Below are 27,671 nucleotides of genomic sequence, written 5' to 3' on the forward strand. Positions count from 1 at the left end.
AACCCTCAACTGATATCATCTACCACCTAAACAGCACTGCTTCTAAATGGAAGATTTTGTGCCCACGTGGCATTGACCTTTGACCCTAAAATCGCCTTTATCAAGGTGGCTGTTCTTCAAAGTGTATTCTTTTTTTTCCAATACTTAAATACAACGTTCATACTAAAAGTCTTCAAGGAACACGGAACTTGCGGATAACTGTTGACAACTCTTTATATATTGTCTAGTGCAACATAACCAGCGTTACAGCCACAGGGGGGACACATTATACTTTCATTCTGAAAGTAACCGTTTAATTTACCGACCTTCATTTGTTAACTTTTCAATAGTTAAACAAGTTGTTCAATTTGGTGCTAATTAATCGTATGATTTCCAAGACTTGCTAATAAAAGAATCATGGATGCTTGTCATTATAAAAAACATAACATCACCAAAAGTGTGCCAAAGTTTCACCACGCTTACAATTAAGTGGCCCAATGTCATGTCAAATCCCCCGCAGTTGTTACTAACAACATTATATCTTTATTATCAAAAGCAACTGCTGTCAACTAGCTACCAGCATTTAAATTAAAATTTGCTTTAACTTATCAATTTTTCGGTAAAATCTAAATATTAAAATTTGCAGGTATATGTAAAAAGTAACTGGTAAGTAAGACACAATTCTCAATCTACCACTCAAACTAAAGCCATGTACATGTAGTTCTGAAATAAAAAGCGAGTCCAAATATATGGTAGTCGTACCTCACAAACTGTTTATATTGTTTAGCCTTATATCTTTAAACCGTATTTGATGAAACACCAGCAGTGACTATACAAATTAATTAAAGTAACAATAATTTCTTTATCGGGACTTTCTCGCAATAAGCAAATGAAATTCAACTGAAAAGTTAAGTCAAAGCGTATATTTCTAGTAATACCAGTACAAGTGCAACCAAAATATCGAATACATTTATTTAACTTAATTATCAACATAAAATTGTTTTCATTTTTTATGTTCAATTCATTAACCTATTTTTCATAAAAAATATTATCATTCAACCTTAGAACGTTTTACATCTTTTTGCAATTCACCATGTTTTCTTTTCTCAGTCTGATCTACCTTCGTGTTCTGAATCAAAGAATCTTCACCAATCTCATAACTGTCAACAGAACAATCACCATTTTTCCCATGTTCTTCACCAGCACCAAGGTTTAAGTCTTTAAACTCTTTAGAACTCTTACACACTTGTTCCAAATTCTTGTCAACCTTTGCACCCTTGTTTTCATCCGATTCTGCACCCACACCTCTGACACTTCTGCCTGTATCCTCCCCATCTACACATGTCCAGCTCTCTATCATTGCCAGTCTTTTCTTCAGCACTTCCTCCAAGTCTTCAACTGTAGCTGCCACGCCCTCTGTCAGACTTTCTTTAGAGCCATCAGCGGGTTCAGTTTGTTTCACTTTCAAATACTTCTTTTTCGTGTCCGCTGCTTCAATGTGTGCTCCATACAGGCTCTCATAGAATGGCTTCATGTGGTATAGGAGATGTAATTGATTGGGCTTTATCTACAACAATATGATAGAACAATAAAATGCAAGTATTTTTCCTCTATGTATGTATTGAAACCAGTACTTTAAAAGCCTTTTGATGGAATATGCTTACCTATTACATAATTTCAGGCAATTTAATAATTTCAGTGCCCATATATGCAAATAATAAGGATATAGGAAATAATTGTAGTGTTAAAATAGCATGTTTTTATAAAGACATCCAGAACTATAGTAGTGTCAGAGCCACATTGTGCAGACTAACAATAAGACAGAAAAGCTTACCGTCATAAGATCGAATGCATAGCCAACGTTTTCTGTGAACAAGGCAGTGAATTTTGGTATGTTGGGCATTTTCTGCGAAAAATGGGTGAGCAGAGTGTACTTGGCAGCCATCTTCTTGCCAACTAGTATTGCCTCACTGGTTACACTGTAAACAGAAATGGAAAAGCTACTTACAAAAGGTGGATTTTTTTTAATATTTAAGATCTTCACCGGTAAGTGGCAACTTTTTGATTATGCACTGACCATAATACATTTATAAGCACTAAAGGTCAACTTTCTGGAAATCAAAAACTGCCAAGTTATTGTTCCCACAAAAGAATCAAGATGAACTGATTTAAATTATTTAAAGCAAAGAGGTTAAAATGACATCATTTTTTTTTTATAATTCAAGGGCCATAATTCAGATGCACTTCAGTTGATCTGGTTGGTTATCAAACTAGGGCAAATTATTTCGCCTACAAACATTATCACCAAGTTGTCACTCATATCAGTAACTTTTCAAACTTGGGCGAAATCTTATGCTCAATAACATTATCACAAAGTTTTTACTAATATCTGTAACACTTGCAATCACATTTTTGGTCTGACAAAAAAAATGGAATAACGTGCATTAACACCACATGTCAAGACCCTCGTTCCAAATACATGTACTGAGTTTTATCAGTCTATCATACGTATTTTTTTAGTTATTGTGGGATCCAGATTTTTCTTATTAACAGACAGACTGACATAATTTTGGACAAAACTGAATTAGAAAGCATATGTCTCATATTGTCTTCTATACACATATGCCACTCTATAAAAACATCAAGTTTTTATTAACCTAGCTTACATTCTTGTTGAGGTATCGCAGGATACAGAATTTAGTTTTCAATTATTTCTGTACCTATAGCATCGGTGACCGAGGCAACCTCAATTTTTGTCAGACGAAAAAAACACAACTGACATAATGTGGATACATGTATTGATCATCTGTCTTTTTATCTACATTCCACTTTCATTAATCTAGCTTAAGAACATTTTCAATTATTTCAAGATCCGGACTTTAGTTTGTTATTATTTCTGTAGCCATACAAACTGCAATTAAAACCTACTTACAACAAACTTTTTGACTTATACCTTTGGACGCACACACAAATAACCAGAAGGACAAAGAGACGCATCGGAGATGCAACTTAAGTTCCCCCCAGTTACCCCGCCGACCGGGTTGGGGAGAACTAACCAGCTGCTTGCAAGGATACATACCAATGATGCTTTTTCAAAGCATGGTCAATTTCGACATCGTTAAATGTGGCTTCATGGATCAATATATCACAATTCCTGCCTGAAAAGAAACAAACATATCCTAATTTAAGGATAATTAAAAACAAGAGAACCGCATAACGGGTGCCAAGCTCGGCTGCGGGTGCATTTTTAAAGAAATGAAAGTTTGTCAGAATTTGTTTTAGAGGTCACAGTGACCTTGACCTTTGACCTAGTGACCGAAATACGGGTGTGGCATATAGAACTCATCAAGGTGCAGCTACATATGAAGTTTCAAAGTTGTAGGTGAAAGCACTTTGATTTTAGAGCCAATGTTCAAAACCTTGACAAAATGTTAAGGTTTTAGCACAAAACGGATGGCAGACAACACGACAACGGATACGACACAACACGACGAGCTGGCTATGACAATACCTCGGGTTTTCTCCGAAAACAGCCGAGCTAAAAAAGATCCAAACATATGAAAATTTACTGGTTAGATTAAACCAGTCTGATAAAGCATGGCATGTACACGATATGTGCAAATCTAAAACAAAATAATCAATTTGCTTATAATCTGTATATTTAAAGATTCAGTTTCTTTTTTTATTCAAATGATATTATAATTTTGATGCCACTGCTTATGTTGCTGCTACTTCTTACCTTACTCATACTGGCACTACCGGTACTTCTGTACTTTTACTTAAGTAAATTAAATTAAATTGTTGCTACTTTTACCACTGAATTCACAATTCTGCTGTTTCAATTGACACCTTTCCCCCCATCAGAATCAAAGTGAAAATGGCTTTTGCAACCAGCATAAAACCAGAACAGCATGCGAGTTTTATGCTGTTTGCTGCTCATCAATATCTAAGGGTTGGAAATAAAGCCTTAAACAAGAGATGTGTTTGTCAGAAACATAATGCCCCCTAATAGCCCACTTTGAATTTATTTTTTAAACCTATGACCTTGAAGGATGACCTTGACCTTTCACCACTCAAAATGTGCAGCTCCGCCAGATTCACATGCATGCCAAATATCAAGTTGCTACGTTCTATATTGCAAAAGTTATGAAGAAGGTTAAAATTTTGGTTAAAGTTTTGGGACACACTAACGGACACATACAATGACAGACAGGTTAAAAAAAATATACCACCGGTCTTTCGATCCGGGGGCATGAACATTGAATCTAGTAAAAAAGGTGTGAAATTTAATATAACTTTCTAATGGACTAAACCTGTGTACAAATTCGTATCTTAGTGGTAAAGGGTTAATAATTGGATACCGTAAAAATGAAATAAGGTGTCGGTAAACACCAGGAGTATTGAAAACAACACCAACCTGCCTTCACCAGAGTCTCACATGGCATGGTATCTCCGGAGTAAACCAACTTCCAGCCATCATTGTGTTGCATAACAAGTCCCGCAGATGACTTTGTGTGCAATACCTGGCATAGCTGTAGCTGTGAAACCAAGAATTCCAATTGGAACTATATTCAGATACATGTTATTGTTAAAATCAATGATTCAAAAGGGAGGCCCCTCCCCTCAACTCACATCCATGTTATGTTAATAAGAAATAAAACAAAATGTCCAGCATACCCGGATTATTTCCTAACATTTGATCACTTTTGCCCATTTGTGTACTTTTAATACTTCTTGTATAGTGAACATAGGTTTTTCTTACAAAAGCTAGGAGCTTTGCACAAATTGTATGTGCAATGGGCTGGACGGCTCATTCCGACTCATATCCCTGCATGCCATCATATTCAAGCTAAATAACATTTGCAAGTTTTTTTTATATTGTTCAATATAAAGCATTTCCAGCCTGCTTATACACCTCCTTGTACAAAGATAACTCTTTTTCACAATACAATGAACTGAACACATTTAGCAGGATTTTACGGGACGCAATATTCTGCTTCAAATACGCATAAAATGCCAGTCAGGACCCATAATATTTGTTAATTTGCGTTCCATGGGACGCAAATCATTTTAACGTATTGGTTCTCGTAATATCAACAAGAAACTCTGAAAGACAACTGCAGTACATAATGTTCTAGAAGGATGTGCGAGTTGTCTCGCTTGTTGATTTATCGAACAATGGTATTATCGCGCACCTGCTGTTGCTTGGTGCAAAGTCCCGAATTGAGATTACATTGCGTAAATGTAAGCTATTTATGTCCAGAGCTCCAGATAAGGGCCGTACAGCCGTAAATACGCCTTTTTCATGAAGATTTACGCATTTATTTTTATAAACTGGATGTACAATTACGACACTAATATCCATTTTACGCATTTACGAAAAAAATCTTGCCGTTCCGATACGTCTGCGTCGGCGCGGTGTGATTTGTTGATTTCTAACCTAACGGCGCTTTTCGTTAATTTAATCAATTTAGATAAATTACCGAAAAGTTGTAGACTGGATTCATATATATTATTGTCTATTCTGTCGCGTGATTTCCTGTAACTTGTAAATCCGTCAAAAACGATATGTCTGCGCGCAATTGAATGCCGGCTTAACCGAAAGCGGCTCAAAACAACACTTTGTTGTCATATAATGACTACATACGGCGTCTTCAAACCATCCTGATATTAAATCTGTAAACCCAGAAAAAGACATTGTCGCCCCGATATTAAACGATTTGATTGCATCGGTGGCGTAAAACGTTAGAAAAAAACGATGGGAAACGGATGAGAAAGTGAAATAAGTGTTCATTTACTTAGCTTACTAGTTGGCTTGTGTTTTCTTGTCAAGAAAAATGAAGAAATAGTATTAGTCATGAGTTTTAATGTGTAGTTGTATTAGCATCATTATTCAGAATGGAAAACCTAATACAGTAACTGTTTAAGAAGCTACATATATTTATTATAATTGCTGCAAATGTTTCTGTAAAGTCAGTAATACACCCTTCAATATTCAAGAACATGGGTAGTACAGTACTACCTGTATTTTTGGATATGGTAGCACAGGTACTAATTGATTTTAAGCGTTACTCCTTTTCTTTCTGTCAGTGGCAGAACCGTTACTTATTTCACAAATCCTTATCTGGAGCTCTGTATGTCGCTATGAAAGAAAAGCTTACTGAGGTTACGATAGTTTATTATCTAGCAAGCAAAATTAAACTATACAAATAAATACAATCTTTAATTGTATATGTGTGTGTTATATCTCGGCTATTGTTTACGTAAATAATCAATTACTATACTTTTAACTGATTGACTTTGACACTGTGCAGCCAGCATATTTATTGGGACCACCATTTTTATTGACAGGACCCCTGAAAATTACCCTGCTACATGTATTATCAAATTGAATTTATAAAATTGACCATAATACATACAACACCAAGCAGGTCCGAAATACAATTTTAAATGTGACATTCCCAATATCCAATGCAATGATGCCAACTTAGGTAGCAAGCTTATGTTTGATTAAACCAGACATATATACCATGGGCATATTTTAATTCACAAGATATTTAACAATGATGTTGGTAGCTTTGAACATTAAAAAGTTATTAATGATCAACACTTACATCAGTCAAGTAAAGCCTCGTCTTGACTTGTTGTAACAAGTCTTCCCGTGCAGCGTGGTTTGCATTGAGTAAAACGCTGTGGGGGATGAACCTGCAGAAAAGACTCTCATGTATCTGTTTGCACTTGTTTACAACCATCTACTTGTATAAAATAAAATATAAAAAAATACTAACCATTATAAATTTATGTTGCAAATAAATATGACAAGATTTGTGAACCATTCTTTAAAATATTTGAAATCCCTACAAAAAGTTACTTTAATTGTAAGCAAGATGATAATCATCCTCATCATCAACACAATATGCATCCTCATCTGTATCATCCTCCTCTTCATCTGCATCCTCATCACTATCACCATTATCATAACTTTAATACCCATCATCACCATACTTATTATCAACTTTTTTTACTTCCTCATTATCACAAACATCAACAGCATCTTTATATACCTCTTCATTATCATCCTCTTTTTCTTCATCATAATAAAATTATGATCTGAAAAATCCTCATCGCAAGTTATAACAAGAGCTGTCTCCATAGGATGATATATGCTCCCGATGAACGCTTTGATAGAAGTTATGAGCGTTTTTCGAAACCTATACCAAGATTTCGAAACCTAAACGCGGACCCTAATTTCAAGGTCAAGGTTAAAGGGGTCAAAATGTGTGTGCGTATGGAAAGGCCGTGTCTTTATACACATGCATACCAAATATGAATGTTACATCTGAAGCGACATTTAAGTTATGAGCATTTTTCGAAACCTAAACACAAAATGTGACTGACAGACAGACGGACTGACAAACAGACGGACAGTGCAATCATTATATGCCCTCCTTCGGGGGCATGAAAACAAACAAAAGCATACAATAAACTGTAACCCATTAATGTAAATTACAGCTCAAATTAGTGAAACGTTCACCAAATTGGACACTCAATTTTACCCTTAACATACTCGAAGTCTTGTGAAATGTCGAGGACATGCTTGGAATAGAGTCGTATCCAGTTGATGAGGAAGTAGGGAGCCAGCAGCAAGGGTCGCTGTCTAACTCCCGAATCTTGTGCACGAGTTTCACGAATCGCTCTCAAAATGGAGAACAATCCCTGCCAATAGAATAGTATAATGTACCGCAGTAAAAAAGAAAGATTAGAGAAAGAATCAAATTAAAGTCTTCATGGGCAGTGATAAGACTATAGCCTTCAGGATACATGTACATATGACAGAAGCATTTGGTTTATTGATAACTATGTTTAAATATCATTTTAGAAAACATCATCAAAGAAATCATCATAAAAGCCAAAATGCTCAGAATTCCTTTATCAGCAAGCCCTACTTGCCAAAATGGGTCAAAAGGCACGAAATCTGTATTAAAAGAGAATGAGTTACCACATCACAAGACTAAACTTTGCATATCTTTTCAACAATGTCGGCCAACCCTAACCAAGAACATTATAGCCTTACCCCATGGTGGTCGAAGTGCAGATGTGACACAAAGATAGCTTTGGTTTGCGCAAGAATCATATTGGTTCTCTCCCTTCCGTACATGGTTATCATCTGATGGAGAGTGCCCTCACCACAGTCTAACAACATGTACTCATTCTGTCTGAAAACATCAAAAGGTGGTGTTTATTATAGACTATAGTCGTGGAAAATCACACAACTCTGAATTCTGGCCAGAGACTGCTTACAAAAGGATGACAATGAAATGGAATAGACTTACTGAAGTCAGGTAATTACAGAACATTTATAACATTAACCCATTTATGCCTAGCGTCTAGAAAAAAGGATTTGGCAAACAGCGTAGACCCAGATGAGACGCCACATGATGCGGCATCTCATCAGGTTCTGCGCTGTTTGCTTAAAGGAATTTCAATAAGAATTATTTTAAATATAGAAATAAATATACTAGACATCCCTTATTTTGGAAATAAATTGATCCAATTTAGAAGGATGGGAGAGTCCACTAGGCCTAAATGTGTTAAACATGAGTAGGTTTTATGAATATTTCATAATCTTGCACCTTGGAGCACATGGTGTGAACCCATTGGATGAGGATTCTATTCTATTAAGAATATTAATGCATTCAAATTTCTACTCAAACACTTTATGCATTGTTTAAACAATCGAACATACATTCAAAAGTGAATTATCATCTATATTGGAAACAAATTGAGTCGCGTTCTGAGAAAACTGGGCATAATGCTTGTGCGTAAAGTGCCATCCCAGATTAGCCTGTGCAGTCCACACAGTCTAATCAGGACACTTTCCACCTAAACTTGATTTTCGGTAAGGAGGGACTTCCTTTAAACTAAAAATACCATAAAAGCGTTAAGTGTCGTCCCTGTTAGCCTGTGCAGACTGCACAGGCTAATCTGGGACAACACTTTACGCACATGCATTATGTCCAGTTTTCTCAGAAGACGACTCAATTATAGTTTTTTCAACAGTTTCAATAGCAGTCAGCCCATGGCTGCTTATGATCATAGGGTACCTTAAAGTAACAAGGATTCCTGATGCCCCTCTTTTTTGTGACGGTTTCGCAGACCCCGTGCCAATAAATGTTATCTCTGGATAGTCTTTATCAAATATAGGCGCTGTAGGGATGGGAAATATTAATGTGTATATTCATTCTTATTGTAAACCTTTCATCTACAAAGAAATTGGCATAAACAAATTGTCATTCACAAGCGACTAAAAATTTAAAGCCTTTTGGCTTATCAATATTTTCCAAATAATATACCAATATGTTTGTTATGCTAATTAGATAAATAACATTTGTTCCAAGAATACAATTAACCCTCTCCCACTCATAAGGTGAAAATGGCTATGTGCAAACAGCATAACACCAGAACAGCCTGCAAGTACAGGGTTTTTTTGCCCGATTTTATAGCCGAAATTTGGCTATGTTCCCAATCCCAAAAAGTATACTTTTTCCCAAAATGTTGCTAAAAATTCCCAATTGCCAAAAAAAAAACAATTTTTTTTTTATATTTTTTTTTTAGAAAGAAGTCTTATGTGTATTTTATCTCAATTTTAATTCAATTACATCTAACAAAGTATTATATGATTTTTTTCTTTTAATTTGAATGATTATAAAGAGTTAAATCAAATTTAGTATTTCCCTAATCAGTGGACTTTTCGTGTGAAAAAAAAGGCTAATGAATTTATTTTCCCAATTTCATGAAAATGCTGATAAAATTCTTAATTCCAAAGCCATGGGCTATCTCCCCAAAAAGTGGAAACAAGAGGGCCATGATGGCCCTGAATCGCTCACCTGACTCATTAAGATCAGATGAAAACTATGACCTCTATTGTCTACACAATGTTTTTCTATGATTTGACCTAGTGACCTAGTTCCTGACTCTAGATGACCCAAATACAATCCCAATCCAGATTTCATCAAGATAAACATTCTGACCACAGTTCATAAATATTGGATGAAAACTGTGACCTCTATTGTCAACACAAGGTTTTTCTATTTATTTGACCTAGATTTTTACCCCAGACGACCCAAATACAATCCCACCCAGATTTCATCAAGAATTCTGACCAAATTTCATAAAGGTTGGATGAAAACTGTGATCTCTAATGTCTACACAAGGTTATTCTATTATTTGACCTAGTGACCTAGTTTTTGACCCCAGATGACCCCAATAAAATCCCAACCCAGATTTCATCAAGATAAACATTCTGATCAAATTTCATAAAGATTGGATGAAAACTGTGACCTCTATTGTCTACAGAAGGTTGTTCTATTATTTGACCTAGTGACCTTGTTTTTGACCCCAGATGACCCAAATACAATCCCAAACCGGATTTCATCAAGATAAACATTTTGACCAAATTTCATCAAGATTGGATGCAAACTGTGACCTCTACTGTCTACACAAACAAATTGTTGACGGACGGACGCACGGACACACGCAGGCACGCACAACGGACGCTGGACATCACACGATCACATAAGCTCACTGTGTCACTTCATGACAGGTGACCTAAAAATATGTGTCGGAGATAAACATGAACAGTTGTGGTTAAAATCCCATAGAAACAAGGGCTGTTTGTAAAACATGCATGCCCCCCTATATGGGCTATAAGTTGTAGTAGCAGCCATTGTGTGAATACGTTTTTTGTCACTGTGAATGGTGGTGGTGGTGGTGGTGGTGGTGGTGGTGGTGTAGTAGTAGTAGTAGTAGTAGTAGTAGTAGTAGTAGTAGTAGTAATAGTAGTTGTAGTAGTAGTTGTAGTAGTAGTAGTAGTAGTAGTAGTAGTAGTAGAAGTAGTAGTAGTAGTAGTAGTAGAAGTAGTAGTAGAAGTAGTAGTAGTAGTAGTAGTAGTAGTAGTGGTAGTAGTAGTAGTAGTAGTAGTAGTGGTAAAAGTAGTAGTAGTAGTGGCAGTAGTAGTAGAAGTAGTAATAGTAGATGTGGTGGTGGTGGTGGTGGTGGTGGTGGTGGTAGTAGTACTAGTAGTAGTAGTACTAGTAGTAGTAGTAGTAGTAGTAGTAGTAGTAGTAGTAGTAGTAGTAGTAGTAGTGGTAGTAGTAGTAGAAGTAGTAGTAGTAGTAGTAATAGTAGAAGTAGTAGTAGTAGTAGTAGTAGTAGTAGTAGTAGTAGTAGCAGTAGCAGTAGCAGTAGCAGCATTACAAGACCAATACTTAAGAATGATCAAATGGGAAAAGGTAACATAGCACCAGCAGTAAATATGGGGCTCATTTACAGGTCAGATTTGGAATCTCTGCTGTAAAATGAGATTTTGAATGAATTAAAGGGAGGCAAATCTGTAATAAAAAGAACATGCATAAACCGTAGTTGTTTCCCTTGTTTGAACCATGCTAAATCCTTACAAGTTTGGAAAGAATTGGATGAAAAATTTGGACTTTATTGCATAAACACCATTTTCTCAATTCAAGGGGAGGTAATTCTGTACTTCATGGACCAATAATGCTCATTTTTTTGTAGGGTTCGTGTCCTCATTGATATAAAGACACTGTGCAAATTTGGAAAGGATCGGACAAAAAATGTGGAAGATTTTTGAAAGTTTTCACAACATAGGCAAAAACGAATAAACATGCAAAGTTCAACGAGCTCCTGCGGCCATGTTTTTTGACGAATCAAATTTCTTTGAACAACTTTTTCAGGGGAGCCCTCAAAGGTCATCCCTGTGAAATTTTTTGAAAATCTGATGAGCGGTTTCTGACAAGAAGATTTTTTAAGGTTTTTACCATATATGGTCATGGCGGCCATCTTGGTTATGTGATCAATTTTTTTTTAACAATTCTTTTGTCCCATGACCTAGGGATGCTCCACATGAAATTTAGTTGAAATTGGCTCAATGGTTTAGTAGAAGAAGATGTTTACAAATTGTTTACGGACGGACGGACGCCGGACGCTGAGTGATCACAATAGCTCACCTCGAGCTATCGCTCAGGTGAGCTAAAAAAACCCTGAAGTAACTCGCAGTCTGTTCAGGTTTATACTATTTACTGCTCATCGGTATCTATTGTTTAGCAATGAAGCCTTAAAAACTTGAACATAGTAAGAAAGGTCTTAATTAAATTTAACTTTCTAAGGGCCTACAAAGGCATCAAAATACGTATCTATGTGGTAAAGAGTTAAAAAATAATTGCTAAAATTGTGTTTCCTCCTGTTCATGGTATCATGCAGAATTGCAGACACGTTACTAAAAGATTCGTTAAAAAAATGATCCATATGAAGAATAAGATCGAGAGGTTTGAATATTCTAAAATTAAACAAGGGACAAAATTGTCACAAAACCAGATTTTCATTGTGAAAAAAAAATCTGATAAAGGGATAAAACTCAAAATGAACTTTTGAAATGAACAAACAAAATAAACCCCCTTTGTAAGTTTGTTTAAAAAAAAATAAATCTATTTTTAGTCGTGGCGACCTTGACATTGGAGATATTGACGTGATTCTTTCGTGCGACACACCGTACCATGATGGTGAACAAATGTGCCAAATGATTTTAAAATATCACAATAAATGACATAGTTATGGCCAGGACAAGCTCATTTATGGCCATTTTTGACCTTTGAACTCAAAGTGTGACCTTGACCTTGGAGATATCGACGTAATTGTTTCGCGCGACACACCGTCCAATGATGGTGAACAAATGTGCCAAATAATTTTAAAAGATGACAATGAACGACATAGTTATGGCCCGGACAAGCTTGTTCCGCCAGCCCGCCAGCCAGCCAGCCAGCCAGCCAGCCAGCCCGCCAGCCAGCCAGCCAGCCCGCCCGCATTCGCCAATCTAATAACCAGTTTTTTTCCTTCGGAAAACCTGGTTAAATCTTGTAAGTTAAAGCTTAACTTTGTAACTTGAACATCATTGTAACATCATCATGATCTGCCAACAATAATTCTAAAGGGAACACTAAGTCAGATTGGTATACAACAAAGTTTCTTCTGAGGCTTAGCACACAAGAAAAGCATTATTATTACAACACAATGACTTCATATTTAACGATTTCTTGTAAGTTGTAGAGAGTTCTGACCTTACGACACAAGTAAAGAGTTTCACTTTGATTTTATTTAACTCTTCCAGTGCTGGAACCGAATTTTGAAAGCCTTTGCAAGAAGTTTGGATCCAGATGAGACGCCACAGAACGTGATGTCTCATCAAGATTCAAACTGTTTGCTATTCTGATAGTATTCTTTGAAAAAAAATCAAAGAAAATGCTAATTATAGAAATTCAGCAGGCGACATTTTTGCAGACGACAACTTTCCCACCATACAAAGGGTTAATGATGCGCTAAAATACCTTGCACACATACCTGCATCACCATTCTTCAGCTTAAGCTTAAACCTTTCCATCGCTTTGTCCACCCATTCCTTGCTGTGTTCTTCTTTACTGCTGCCGCCAGACCTGTTCAGCTTTCGGACGTCTTCCATAATCTTCTCTTTCGCCACCTCCATTGCCTTGCCTGCATGGAACTGTGGAATCTGATCACTGCATTGGAATAGGTGGCATGAATTAATTTTGTGAGCGTCTGTGAAATTTGGTCAATGCATTGGAATGGGTGGCATGAATTTATTTTGTGAGCATCAAACTGTGGAATCCAGTCACTGCATATGAATGGGTGGCATGAATTCATTCAGTGACTTTTTGTTTGAAAAGTTTCATGTTAAGCACAAAAATTTGGTAAATTAGTTGTGAAAAGTATCAAAATTGTTAAAGCCAGAATCATTCAGTTTTGAATAATGTCAAGTCTTCAAACATTTTAAGATTGATCTATTTATATTTTATTCTCTTCACTTCTTTTATTATCATATCGGACATTTTTTGTGTATTCACTAACTTTCAAAAGAGAAGACACTATTTGGGGAAAATGTAAGATTTTTTGTCTGAGGGAAACTGCCTTTAAATGGAACTACAATAAACAAAACAAAATTAACTGTCATTAGATTTAATAATGTATGGGCCTTTGATTTTAATAAAGCAAAAAGATTATACACCTTAAAATCCACTTCAATCAAGATTCGAGTTGATAAACTATAGTCTGCATAGTGTTTAATGATTTCACATAGCTGTAGCATCGAATCAATTTACTTTGAATCCTTCATCAAAAATAAAGGTGAATTAGTCTCCATTATACTCTTATCCCCTGGTTAAATGAGAATTTCAAAGCAGAGTGCCCATTGAAAAACACGTGCGATCATATATTGCACATACCAATGAAATCCCTTCGAACTATACGGCATCATCATGTAATTCAAATGGTAGCAACCATATACAGTGTTGGCGTCCTGTGCTATATCCGGTCTTATGAACGAGTACCCACGAGGTAGGGGGAATATATCTCCGTGAATGTGGTTACGTATGCCACATGCGTTGTGAAGTTCAGGAAGGTAGCTCATCTCGGCAGCTTCATTGAGAATCAGGTGACGACAGTCGTAGCTTTATAATAAATGACCCGGTAAGTGTAAAGACCCTTAAGAAATATAAATAAATACACAAAATTGCACTAAATGCAGAAAGCATTAATAAATATTTCATAAGTTTTATTTTCTTTTCATTTTAATATAGACATGGGCCTCAGGATGCAATATTTATTGTACACATCAACTACCAATGGTAAATAATAGCTAACAAGCAAATTCGTTGAATTGATATCCCCCTTCAATATGCTTCTGGACACAAAAGTGTTATATTTGACACTCAAAAAAGCATTTTTTCGAGATACAAAGGGCCATAACTCCTTTATTATCCAATGGTGTACAATGCCATTTGGCGTGCATCATCCTCTTATCCATATATATATATATATACTCATACCAAGTTTCAATGCAATCCGCCAAAGCACTTCCAAGATATGGCTCCGGACACAAAAAAGCATTTTTCCAAGATACAAAGGGCCATAACTCTGTTATTAACAGATGGTGTACAATGCCATTAGGCGTACATCATCCTCTTATCCATATATATATACTCATACCAAGTTTATTTGAAATCCGCCAAAGCACTTCCAAGATATGGCTCCGGACACAAAAGTGCCAGACGGACAGATGGACGGACGGACAACACCAAAACAATAACCCTCCGCCTATTGCGGGGGATAATTAGTTAAACAAAGGCAAATAATTCAACAAAACAGTATAGTTCAAAATCACATTATAAACATACAAACATTTGATACACATCCCCAATTACCGTTTCATGAAGGTCTGGTATCTGGGGTCGTCAATGATGCTCTGTGGAGTGATGTGCACAATGATATCAGGTGAGGGAAGGTTGTGAAGGGGGGAGGTCAACAGGGAAGTCAGGTAGGCCTCACAAGGCACTTCCAACACTGAAAAGGAAATGATTTGCGCGTTTACATACAGGATAGATGAAAGTTTGAGCATACTCAAACTAGAGCTTTGTCACAGGCGTGACAAATACCCCCACATGCTGCATTGACACAGAATATTTGCATGTTGTCTTCATAAAAAACAGCGGACACCATGCTCAATGTTTAAAACGCACTAAGTGAACCCGTGACCTAGTTTTTGACCTGCCATAACCCTTGTTTGAACTTGACCTACACATCATCTAGATACAACTTATGACCAAGTTTGGTGAAGCTTGGATGAAAATTACTTGAATTAGAGAGCGGACACCATGCTCAATGTTTAAAATGCACTTAGTGACCCCTTGACTTAGTTTTTAACCTGGCATGACCTTTCTTCGAACTTGACCTAGACATCATCAAGATACAACATCTCACCATGTTTGGTGAAGATCGGATGAAAACAACTTGAATTAGAGAGCGGACACTTAATACGGACCGACCTACCGACAAACTGATCGACCGACAGACAAGCTAACTCCTATATACCCCCCTAAACTTCTTTTGTGGGGGTATATTTAACTATGTATATATCTCATGAAGGAATGTGATGTTGTACTGCTTGACACCAAACCCTTGATTTGCTTCAGTAATATGGCATACTAATTTTATTTCAATACATGTAGTGATCATAGACAAATAAGTAAATATATATTTCTGATAACAAGTAAATAAAAAACATATATTTAATATAAATTTGACTTTTTCTTTTGTTTTGTTTGCGTAGCTTTTACCAGCATTTTGCTTTGATTCTTTCAAAAGGATTTCACTGACAGATTTTGCATAACATTTTCTCATAACATGACTACATCAAAATATGACATCATTTTATATTGTCATAATATGAGTTACTCGCAGACTGTTCTGGTTTTTGGGTGTTTGCACATAGCCATTTACACTTTGCTTCTGAGTGGGAAAGTGTTAAACATGCACTACAAAGTATCCTTGCTTACCTATCAGTGGTCCCAAAACTGGCCCCTCTTCTTGAATAATATCTTTAGGCTCCAGCTAAAAAACACAAGCAAATGATGTGTGTAAAGTTAAAACAGTTATGCCTGCTTAAGTTTGAAAGCAAACTTGAAAACAAATTGTGTTATGAAGGTTCAATGACTGAAAATTTGAGCCATTAAAAAAAGCAAATTTGAAATAATTTATTCTAGGAACTGGGCTTTTTCATACCCACAGCTTTTGGTCAATTAAATCAATAGTTTAACCTGAGACCTTGTAATAGATTGGTTATGAAGACGACTACTGAGATAAAGTAAGATTTCAAGCTTCATAACTTAACAGTTCCTTCTTATATTGGTCTCATGGCATGTTGAATTTAATGAAGATTTACATGTATTAAGCTTTTAATGACATTAAGTACAAAGGCTATTGACAAACCTGTCTACCATCCGGCAGGGTGACTGACCTGCCCTTAACTAGCTCCCCTACCCAGGGTCCACTGAAAGACAAACAGTAAATCAAGTGGTTAACAAATAACTATTACATGTAGATACATATTTACCATCCTGACGGCTACCTACAAATTGCATATGAACTGCAGCCAAATGCATGACAATAAATACAGTGAAGGGCAGTATTTTATGTTATTTATATTGTTAAATCATTTTTCAAATTTTAGCTGGTGAAGACTGTTTACTGAAAATAGTGACAGGTCCATATGCGCGTTTATGCCTCTTTACTATATGTAGAAGCATTTTCAGGACACTAACCAGCCATGTAAACAACAAAGGATAAAACTGTGTGAGAAACCATATAACATGTATACAGAAATTGACACATGCCCAATTGAAAATGATTTGACATGCACTGGTATTAAGTCATTTTAAATCCAGGGAAGATATATTACAGAACATCATGGTTGGACTTCAAAGTATTGCTTTTAGGGTACTCAGTGTTCAAATTTGAAACAACAAGAGCTGTCACGATAGGACGACATGTGCCCCCTATAAAAGCTTTGGTAGAAGTTATGAGCATTTTTCTAACCTAACACAGATTTCAAAACCTAAACGCGGACCCTAAGTTCAAGGTCAATGTCAGAGGGGTCAAATTTTTTGTGCGTATGGAAAGGCCTTGTCCATATACACATGCATACCAAATATGAAGGTTATATCTCAAGGGACATATAAGTTATGAGCATTTTTCAAAACCTAAACGCAAAAGTGTGAAGGAAGGACAAACAGACAGACAGACAGACGGACAGTGCAATCACTATATGCCCACCTTAGGGGGCATAAAAATGACATAATTTGCACAAATGAATAAATGTACTCAAATTATCAACTACATATATTTAATTAAGATTACTTTTTTTTTAGTTCAGTATGTACAAGTTTTGAAACTCAACACAATATCATAGGTGAGTCTTACATATAAAAATGTTGTGAACTCACCTTTGGATTTTGAGAGCCTCCAGTTTGTGTCTATCCACCTTGGGTGCAGTCTCCTTGAACTGAAAATACCAGACTCTAAACTGGCTGTGTGTGAACAGGAGTTTTGCTAGCGCATCTAAACATGTGTTTTACAGACCCATTCCCAAAGCGAAATTGAACAAAAATCCCATGAAAAGAAATTCTACTTTAATTTCCTTTAATTTTTTTAAAGAAGTGTCTTATGATTACCGGTATTGTTTCTCACTTTTATTTTAATTACATCTTACAAAGTTAATAACTATAATGTACACAATATTTGTCTTATGTCAATAATTATTTAGTTATTTAAAATTAGTTTTTCCGAAATATGTTGACTTTTGTGCGAAAAATTTGTAATCCCCTAATTGCATTTTTCTAAAATGGCCATGAAAAACCTGGTAGAAAAATAATTTGAAGATTTATACCGGTCACATCATGTACACATAAAGATACATTAATAAGCAATGTTTTTTTAAAAAAATTATTTAATTAAATTGCGGTACCATTTAAAGTATCAACTGTCAATAATGAAATTAAAAATTAAAGAAATAAATAACAGAAACAAATCAGCCATTGTTATTTAACAAGAGCTGTCAGAGGACATCGCGCTTGACCTTTCGAGTGCTTGACAGTATAACCATGTTGGTTAGTTAGCCATGATGGGGAAATTATTCATATTCAATAATTTATTAGACGATCTTTCAAAAATAAAAAAAGTTTTTTTTTTTTTCCTTTTTATTTTTTTTTTTTGGGGGGGGGGGGGTGGGGGTAGGGGGGTTGAGAGGGGGGTATAATGTGGGCTGTGGTCATTTATGAGACAATCTTTCAAAAAGGAAAAAAAATTGGGGGGGGGGGGTAGGGGGGGGGTTGAGAGGGGGTATTATGTGGGGTGTGGTCATTTATTAGGTGATCTTTCAAAAATAAAAAAAGGAAAAAAAAATGGGGGGGGGGAGGTGGGGGGGGCAGAGATTCTGGGTTGGGGCGTGGGGTATTGTTTGGGTGGAATCCATTGTGGTATTCAGGTAAGTGTTGTTTTGTCAAAGTATTAATAAAATCTGATCATAAATAAAGAAGTCTTGGCAATTTAAGCAAAATGTTCAATTATCTAAGTATACAAGGGACCATAATTCTGTCAAAATGCTTGATACAGTTGTCTGCTCTTGTTTATAGGTTGGGGTCATGTTGGTAAACAAGTATGCAAAATATGAAAGCAATATGTCAAGGGACATTGGAAATGTTTGGGGTAGTACGCAAACTTTAACATAGATTTATCAATAATATGCACATTCTAAGTATATAAGGGGAAATAATTATGTCAAAATGCTTGATACAGTGGTCTGCTCTTGTTTATAGGTTGGGGTCATGTTGGTCAACAAGTATGCAAAATATAAAACCAATTTGTCAAGGGACAATGAAAATAATTGGGGTAGTACGAAAACTTTAACATTTGCACACTAACTGAAACGGAAACGCCGACGCCGGGGTGAGTAGGATAGCTCCACTATATATATTTCATATATAATAGTCCAGCTAAAAATGTATTATCAACTCAATTGTTTTTATTGTTATTCATTAAAAATTCCCAGGAAAGTACAAGCTTTTTATAAAATAACAATTCCTTAGCAAAATGTCATACCTTGACAATATAAGCCATTGTCATATGTTTAGCTTGCTCAATCTCATCTTCCTCATTAATGTCAGCTCTGTTCCTATGCATGTTCTCAATATTGCCATCATAACGCTCGTCATATAGAGACACATATTCCACTGTCACTTGAGCATCTTCGTATGACTTGTGTGGCAAACCACGCCATTCTGAGGTATAACATTTTAAGGTTCTAAATGTGATTTAAAAAAAAATGAAAACAGGTCATTCAGTTTGTCAATAAAAGTTCATCCTGTTGACATCAATGATTGAATTTGACAAGCATTCTGTAACACAAGAAGACAAGCAAGGAGTTTATAGTAGGAATGAAAACCGTGTAATTCACTGAAAATGTTTCATGTTTTTTGAGTGACCTAAAACCCTTCTTTAACACAAGAGAATGTGGTATTTTATGAGGGACACAATCAATGTCGTACAAATAGAATATACTTAATTGAATTATAAGGAAGAAAATAAAACACAGTTTGTTAGACAAGACACTTTTAAGGAATATCTAAGTAAGTATGGCATACACTTGGTAATAAAACGTTTGTGAAAAAATCATTTGTGAAACAACTAAACTAACAAGAATATCAGTGAAACTGATGGATGCTCCCCGATGATGCACTTTGTCAATCTATGTGTTAATAACCACCTAAAAAAATCTATTATTAGCCTCGGTGACCTTGACCCCAGTGACCTCAAACCTCATCAAAAGGTAGAGGTTTATGCAAGGTTCCTACATGCCAAATATGAAAGAGATCAGTAGAGAATTGAAGGTGCTATGAGAAACTGTAACAAAAGTGTGACAGAAAAATCTATTTTTAGCCTCGGTGACCTTGACCACAGTGACCTCAAACCTCATCAAAAGGTAGAGGTCCATGCAAGGTACCTACATGCCAAATATGAAAGAGATCGGTAAAGAATTGCAGGTGCTATGAGAAACTGTAACAAAAGTTGACGAAAAAATCTATAATTAGCCTCGGTGACCTTGACCCCAGTGACGTCAAACCTCATCAAAAGGTAGAGGTCCATGCAAGGTACCTACATGCCGAATAAGTAAGAGATCGGTAAAGTATTGAAGGCGCAATGAGAAATAGTAACAAAAAAAGAGTGACAGAAATCTATTAATAGCCTTGGTGACCTTGTCCCCAGTGACCTCAAACCTTAGAGGTCCATGCAAGGTACCTACATGCAAAATATGAAAGAGATTGGTAAAGTATTGAAGGCGCCATGAGAAACTGTAACAAAAATGTGATGGAAAATTCTATTATTAGCATCGGTGACCTTGACCCCAGTGACTTCAAACCTCATCAAAAGGTAGAGGTCTATGCAAGGCACCTACATGCCAAATATGAAAGAGATCAGTAAAGAATTGAAGGTGCTATGAGAAACTGTATCAAAAGTGTGACGGAAAAATCTATTATTAGCCTCAATGACCTTGACCCCAATGACCTCCAACCTCTTCAAAAGGTAGAGGTCCATGCAAGGTACCTACATGCCAAATATGAAAGGGATCGGTAAAGAATTAAAGGTGCTATGAGAAACTGTAACAAAAGTGTGACAGAAAAATCTATTATTAGCCTCGGTGACCTTGAACTTGACCCCAGTGACCTCAAACCTCATCAAAAGGTAGAGGTCCATGCAAGGTACCTACATGCTAAATATGAAAGAGATTGGTAAAGTATTGAAGGCGCTATGAGAAACGGTAACAAAATTGTGACGGAAAGAAGTAAGGAAGGATTAGGAAGGACAAACTGGCAACTATATGCTCCGCCGAAATATTATTTCGGGGAGCATAAAAATTCTGTTCCACAAGAGAACTTCTTAAACAAGGGACAAAATTGTCACAAAACCAGGTTTTCATTGGGAAAAAAAATCTGATAAAGGGAGAAAACTCAAACTGAACTTTTGAAATGAAAAAAAAAAATTAACCCCCTTTGTAATTTTTTTTTAAATCTATTTTTAGTCGTGGCGACCTTGACATTGGAGATATTGACGTGATTCTTTCGTGGGACACACCGTTCCATGATGGTGAACAAATGTGCCAAATGATTTTAAAATCTCACAATGAATGACATAGTTATGGCCAGGACAAGCTCATTTATGGCCATTTTTTACCTTTGAACTCAAAGTGTGACCTTGACCTTGGAGATATCGACGTAATTATTTCGTGCGACACACCGTCCAATGATGGTGAACAAATGTGCCAAATGATTTTAAAATCTGACGATGAACGACATAGTTATGGCTCGGACAAGCTCATTTATGGCCATTTTTGACCTTTGAACTCAAAGTGTGACCTTGACCTTGGAGATATCGACGTTATTATTTCGCGCGACACACCGTCCAATGATGGTGAACAAATGTGCCAAATGATTTTAAAATCTGACAATGAACGACATAGTTATGGCCCGGACAAGCTTATTCCGCCAGCCCGCCAGCCAGCCCGCCAGCATTCGCCAATCTAATAACCAGTTTTTTCCTTCGGAAAACCTGGTTAAAAACATGAACTATTCAATCATAAACAGACATACAAATCAAATATTTATTTAAAAGGTTTGCTCCAGATATCTGTTTAATTCAATAAGTATTTTACTTTCTGTTTAAAAATAAAAAAAATAATCTCCGGAATTTGGCATCAAATAGTTCACAGACGAATATACATGTACCATGGTCTGCTGTAAAACTCTAGTATGGTCAATAAATTGTGATAAATGTAGTACATCAACACTGCGTTACAAAGGATGAAAGTAATTTTCTTATATTTGATACAAAAGCAGTATATGCTAAAATAATAAATAGAGCATATTATTTTGTCTTTTTTGGGAGAAAACCATGAATTATTTTCTCAGTAAGGTGAGAAAATTAATATTTCCAAGAGCGCTTACGCGATATATATCTGAAGCACTGAATGGTGATATTTAAGTCGCATGTCATCCATGTCAAAAACCAAATAAATATGAAATGTAGCCACTAAGTTTCTACCTGACCATAGACAACCTATTCAAGAGCACCATGGAAGACCATAAACACATATTTAAATACATCCATAGACAGTAAAATGTTACTGTGATGATGTCGATATTTGGCTCTTAACAAGCTAGTGTATGCCCTCTCCTCAGATTTATTTAACACTTATGACTTATCTATTTTTGACATTTCACTTTGCTTTCCACTACTGTCCTTATTAAAGGCAGATTTTAGGAACAAAATATCATCGTTTGTCATGAAACTTCACATTGAACCCAAAATATCCAAATTAAGTTTCCATAACTGTACTTACCAATTCTTGCCCTTGGATCAGCATGTCCCTCTGAAAAGTGACTCAATAGGTCCAACACCTTCTCCTTGAAGAATATATCAATCCAGCTTTACTCATTTCAACTATCAGGTTATTCTGGCCATTTTAGGAAAAATGCAATGTTGGGATTGGGCATTTTTTGCGCCAAAAAGTCCACTGATTTGGGAAGATAAGAAAAAGATGTAATTTAAATAAAATTGAGATACAATAATCATAAGAAAATTCTAAAAAAATATACATTGTTTTGAATTGGATTTTTTTTTTCAAATTGTTTTTTGTTACCAATTTGCTTTGGGAATGGGTCAGTTTAACGGATCCGTAGATAAACCAGGAAAAGGCATGACTATCAACATTCTTCACATATATAAATATAGTTCAAGTTAGGAATCAACCAATAAATGTAAATTAATAAAAAAAACTTTATAATCTAATGACTCACTAACTTATAGAAATCACAACTAGCATGATCATAATTGGCCCAAAATTACAATTTCCCCAAAACCATTTTTTTTAAATCCCATTCTATTATTCTAAAAGCTTTCGGAAAGAGGTGTTTTGCACAATATAATTTGTAATATTATAATACTATTAGTTAATGATTCTTGCTATGTGTGATGAGTATCACAGTCTTAGTATTGCAAACAAGACTTTGACCTTATTTATATTTGTAACCACGTATGTGTGTAGCAACTTTTATCCTTAAACCGCATTATTTCCAGTTCATACTCAAACCCATAACCCATAGGTAAAACAAGAGCACTGCATAAAGGGTGCCACGCTCGTCTGCGAAAGCTTGTCAGAATTATTTTTTTTAGGTCACAGTGAATTTGACCTTTGACCTTATGACCCAAAAATGGGTGTGGCGTGTAGAACTCCTGAAGGTGCAGCTACATGTGAAGTTTCAAAGTTGCAGGTGTAAGCACTTTGATTTTAGAGCAAAATGTGAAGGCTTTAGCACGACGCGGACGTCGAACGACAACGGACATGACGAGCTGGCTATGACAATATCTTGGAAAACAGCGGAGCTAAAAATGCACTAATCTGTTCTAAATATAATGCCTACAGGTTTTATTACTCACCACATTCGGAGGTCCATGTAGTTTTATTGTTTCAGACCGCTCAAAATTTTCAGTATTACACAATAGAAACCCTGAAAGTATTATTCCTTGTCAAAAATAAACAACAACACACAATTCTGTCACATAATACCAGTGATGGTCCGGTAGGCCAGGGGGACCCATCACCAATCAAAAGAGTATATATATTTTCCCAAATGGGATCTAAAAATTCCCAATTGAAGGTTTCCAAAAAAAAAAATTCTGTTTAATAAGTATAAACATGTCAATTATCTCCAAGTCCAGCTCTATACATTTAACCTTGGAAAATATATTGAAATCACTTTTATTATCAATTTCAAAGTATTTGTAAACATGAAATCAACAACATTAATTTCCCAAATTTAATCAAAAGATCACGCTGTTTCCCAATTCAAAGGGACCCAGCTAAAAATGGTGAAAAAACACACTGAATACATGCACACAATCTGAAGCTTAATTGTAATTCTGCAATTCTCTTCTGAATAATGGATTACTTGGCAGCCACATAGAACCGCAGCTATATTAAACGTAATATTTTTAATATAAAATAACCATAAACCAAAAAGTTACCCGAAGATGTGCTTTGTAAACAAAAATGAGAACGTTTTCAGTGAGAATAAGTTACAATTAAATTACATTGTAACATTACAAACTGATTTAGACTTTTTAAGGAAAATCATACTGACAACTGAAATAGAGATGACAAATTGTCATTTTAATACCATGCTTAAAGAGTTTATTGTTTGTGGTTTATTTTAGGGCAAGTTGAAGGTAGTTGTAGTTGAAAAAGACTCACAAGTCTCTATTACTACATGTAGTCCCCAGTAAAGAGTTGTAAACAAAGTATTCTGATTTCATTACAAACAAACTATATTGAAATTTCCAGTTAATACCTTGTGTATTGAGGAACTTAGCAACCCCAAACATTTATTTGTTGAAGGATGGGCCAATCAAATTACATGTATTATTCACTCTTATACTTAGTTTAGTTTAAACATATTTATTCTACCTCAATTGCATTGAAGGTACTTAGTACTTATTTGAAACACACTAGAGTCTGTTTCCTGGGCCAATAACCAGTACTTGGTGTCTTTGAGGGAGATTTTAAGATCAAACCTGACCTCCCGGTCTTTAGGCAGACACCATATCCATTACGCCACGGCGATCACTTTTATACTTACCACCAAGGCCACTAAGAGCTTCATGACTTTTTCTTGTGAAGAAGATATTGTTCACCATATTTATGTTGACACTAAAATGAATCAAAGTTAAAAATTACTTTACACAACGCACACATACAAAAAAACAAGAGCTGTCACCATAGGATGACTTATGCCCCCTATAAACGCTTGATAGAAGTTATGAGCATTTTGAAACCTAAACACAGATTTTGAAACCTAAACGCGGACCCTAAGTTCAAGGTCAAGGTCACAGGGGTCAAAATTTGTGTGTGTATGGAAAGGCCTTGTCCGTATACACATGCATACCAAATATGAAGGCTACATGAATATCTCAAGGGACATAGAAGTTATGAGCATTTTTCAAAACCTAAACGCAGATTTCCCTAAACGCAGATTTCGAAACCTAAACGCGAACCTTAAGTTCAAGGTCAAAGTCACAGGGGTAAAAACTTTTGTGCGTATGGAGCAGCCTTGTCCATATACACATGCATACCAATCATGAAGGTTATATCTCAAGGGACATAGAAGTTATGAGCATTTTTCGAAACCTAAACGCAGATTTCGAAACCTCAACGCGGACCCTAAGTTCAAGGTCAAGGTCACAGGGGTAAATTTGTGTATGCGTATGGAAGGGCCTTGTCCATATACACATGCATACCAAATATGAAGGTTATATCTCATGGGACATAAAAGTTATGAGCATTTTTCGAAACCTAAATGCAAAGTGTGACGGAAAGACAGACAGACAGACGGACAGTCTGATCACTATATGCCACCTTTTCTTCGAAAAGGGGGCATAAAAACAATCAAATGAATAAAACTGGGAGATTACCACCATGTACATGATTTGGGACTTTAGGAACAGATCCAGGATGAGTCCTCGATTGTTTGCACTTTAAGAACACCACAAACAAAATAACACTATGTTGTGGAGAAGATATGTATTGTTAACCATATGTAGAATCAACATTTATTTTGAATTTATTCAGTTTGAAAGCAGAGTCTGCACGTAATTGCCCTACAGACAAAATGAAAGCACAATAACCCATCAGAGATAAATTTATCAAGCCAAAAAACTTATTTCAGTTACAGTGACTTAACCACTTGGCTCGAAATGCAATCCCTTGCTAGATCAGCCTGTAACCAATCAGCACCATATTAATTTAAGCTATAGAGAGATCTCGGACAACTTTTTTAGCAACAGTGATCTGACCTAAACACAACTTGCCCAAAATGCAACCACTTGCAATGTCTGCATGTCAGCTGGAGACAACAGTACAACAAGTTCTATATGTGGCATAATTCTGCTAAATTAAAGCCAAGAGTTCAGTGCCTTGGTCATCATATGATCCCACAGAGTCTTAGATGGTTCAATTATGTGCAATAATGTATCTGTAATACTTACAGAGATATGAACTTGATGGCTGCACATTTTAAAATGAGTTTCAACTTGCACTTAAACCTGACTTTTCTATGTACAGAGGGTGGCATACCAGCAATCGTGCTAAAGGGCTTGTTGCAGTTAAGGTCTGTGTCAGTGAATTTTTATAAAGACCCTGAAAACATATATTGAGTCTTAGTTCACAATCCTGCAGTAGACATTTTTATGGAGTTGTTTCATGCAAAAAATTGGTTGAATTCTATCATGGTGCATCATTCTGCTAAAGGACGGTCTGAGTTATAAGCCTTGGTGAGTGACCTCCCATTATGTTGCCAAAGACATGTGTGAAGTTTTAATTTAATATCTGTAAAATTTACAGAGATATGTAATTGTCGCATGCCAGATTTAAACCTAAATTCCAACTTTAATGCAAACCTTATGCAACTAGACTTAAATAGTACAAAAAGTTCCATAGTTATGCTACAAAACTGTTCAAAGTTATAGGCCATGGTCAGTAAAAGTTATTTATTACCCCAAACACATACCTATTATGTTTTATTTTATTTCAACATCTGCAGTTACATATAGAGATATTAGGTACCTGCACACAAAAATTAACTAAAATGTTTAAGTATATGTACCGATAGGTGCATAATTATGCTATATTGCCGGTCAGAGTTCACAGAGATTGGTCAGGGGCACAATTTTACTTTGTTGAAGGGGAGAATTATGGAATTTGGTCAGTGATCTGAAAATGACTTAAAACAAGTGTGAAGTTTCAAATGAATACAAACAGTGACATGGATATGTTAACCAGCCCCTAATGAAGACACTGACATTTGGGTGCATAGCGTAGCTTACACAATTCTATGATTCTACCTAGATATTAAATCTTATAATATGTTATATGCATTTAAGGATTTTATAACAGTTAAAAAACTAACAAGTCTTACATATCCTCACCTTTCTGTGAATAACTGCACAGATTCTGGGGCATTAAACAAATACCTGAAAAACAAGAAACAATTGGGCCGTGCTCTGTGAAAAAGGGGTTTAATAAATGTGCGTAAAATGCCGTTCCAGATTAGCCTGTGCAGTCCACACAGTCTAATCAGGGATGACACCCTCCGCTTTTATGTAAAGCCAGCTACTCACTTTGGGTAATTTTACAATGAAGGTGTAACGTTTTGAGTGTTAGAAAT

The 27,671-nt window shown here is 35.9% G+C and overlaps 1 protein-coding gene across 1 annotated transcript; it reads right to left on the bottom strand.

Moving 5' to 3' along the window:
* Positions 1–880: 880 nt before the first annotated feature.
* LOC127838956 (zinc phosphodiesterase ELAC protein 2-like) lies at positions 881–27,487 on the bottom strand. The gene is made up of 19 exons (XM_052367091.1): positions 27,433–27,487; positions 25,089–25,159; positions 23,890–23,960; positions 22,793–22,856; positions 19,498–19,676; positions 17,844–17,902; positions 16,831–16,891; positions 16,398–16,452; positions 15,267–15,405; positions 14,289–14,513; positions 13,390–13,565; positions 9,084–9,186; positions 8,054–8,195; positions 7,547–7,695; positions 6,594–6,684; positions 4,397–4,517; positions 3,059–3,137; positions 1,814–1,958; positions 881–1,546 (listed from the first exon to the last, which is right to left on the bottom strand). Exons 2-19 carry the CDS (start codon positions 25,144–25,146, stop codon positions 1,031–1,033), a joined length of 2,433 nt encoding a protein of 810 aa, XP_052223051.1. The 5' UTR covers positions 25,147–25,159; positions 27,433–27,487; the 3' UTR covers positions 881–1,030.
* Positions 27,488–27,671: the final 184 nt, after the last annotated feature.

Source organism: Dreissena polymorpha, chromosome 7 (assembly GCF_020536995.1).
Source record: "Dreissena polymorpha isolate Duluth1 chromosome 7, UMN_Dpol_1.0, whole genome shotgun sequence".
Taxonomy (NCBI): Eukaryota; Metazoa; Mollusca; class Bivalvia; order Myida; family Dreissenidae; genus Dreissena; species Dreissena polymorpha.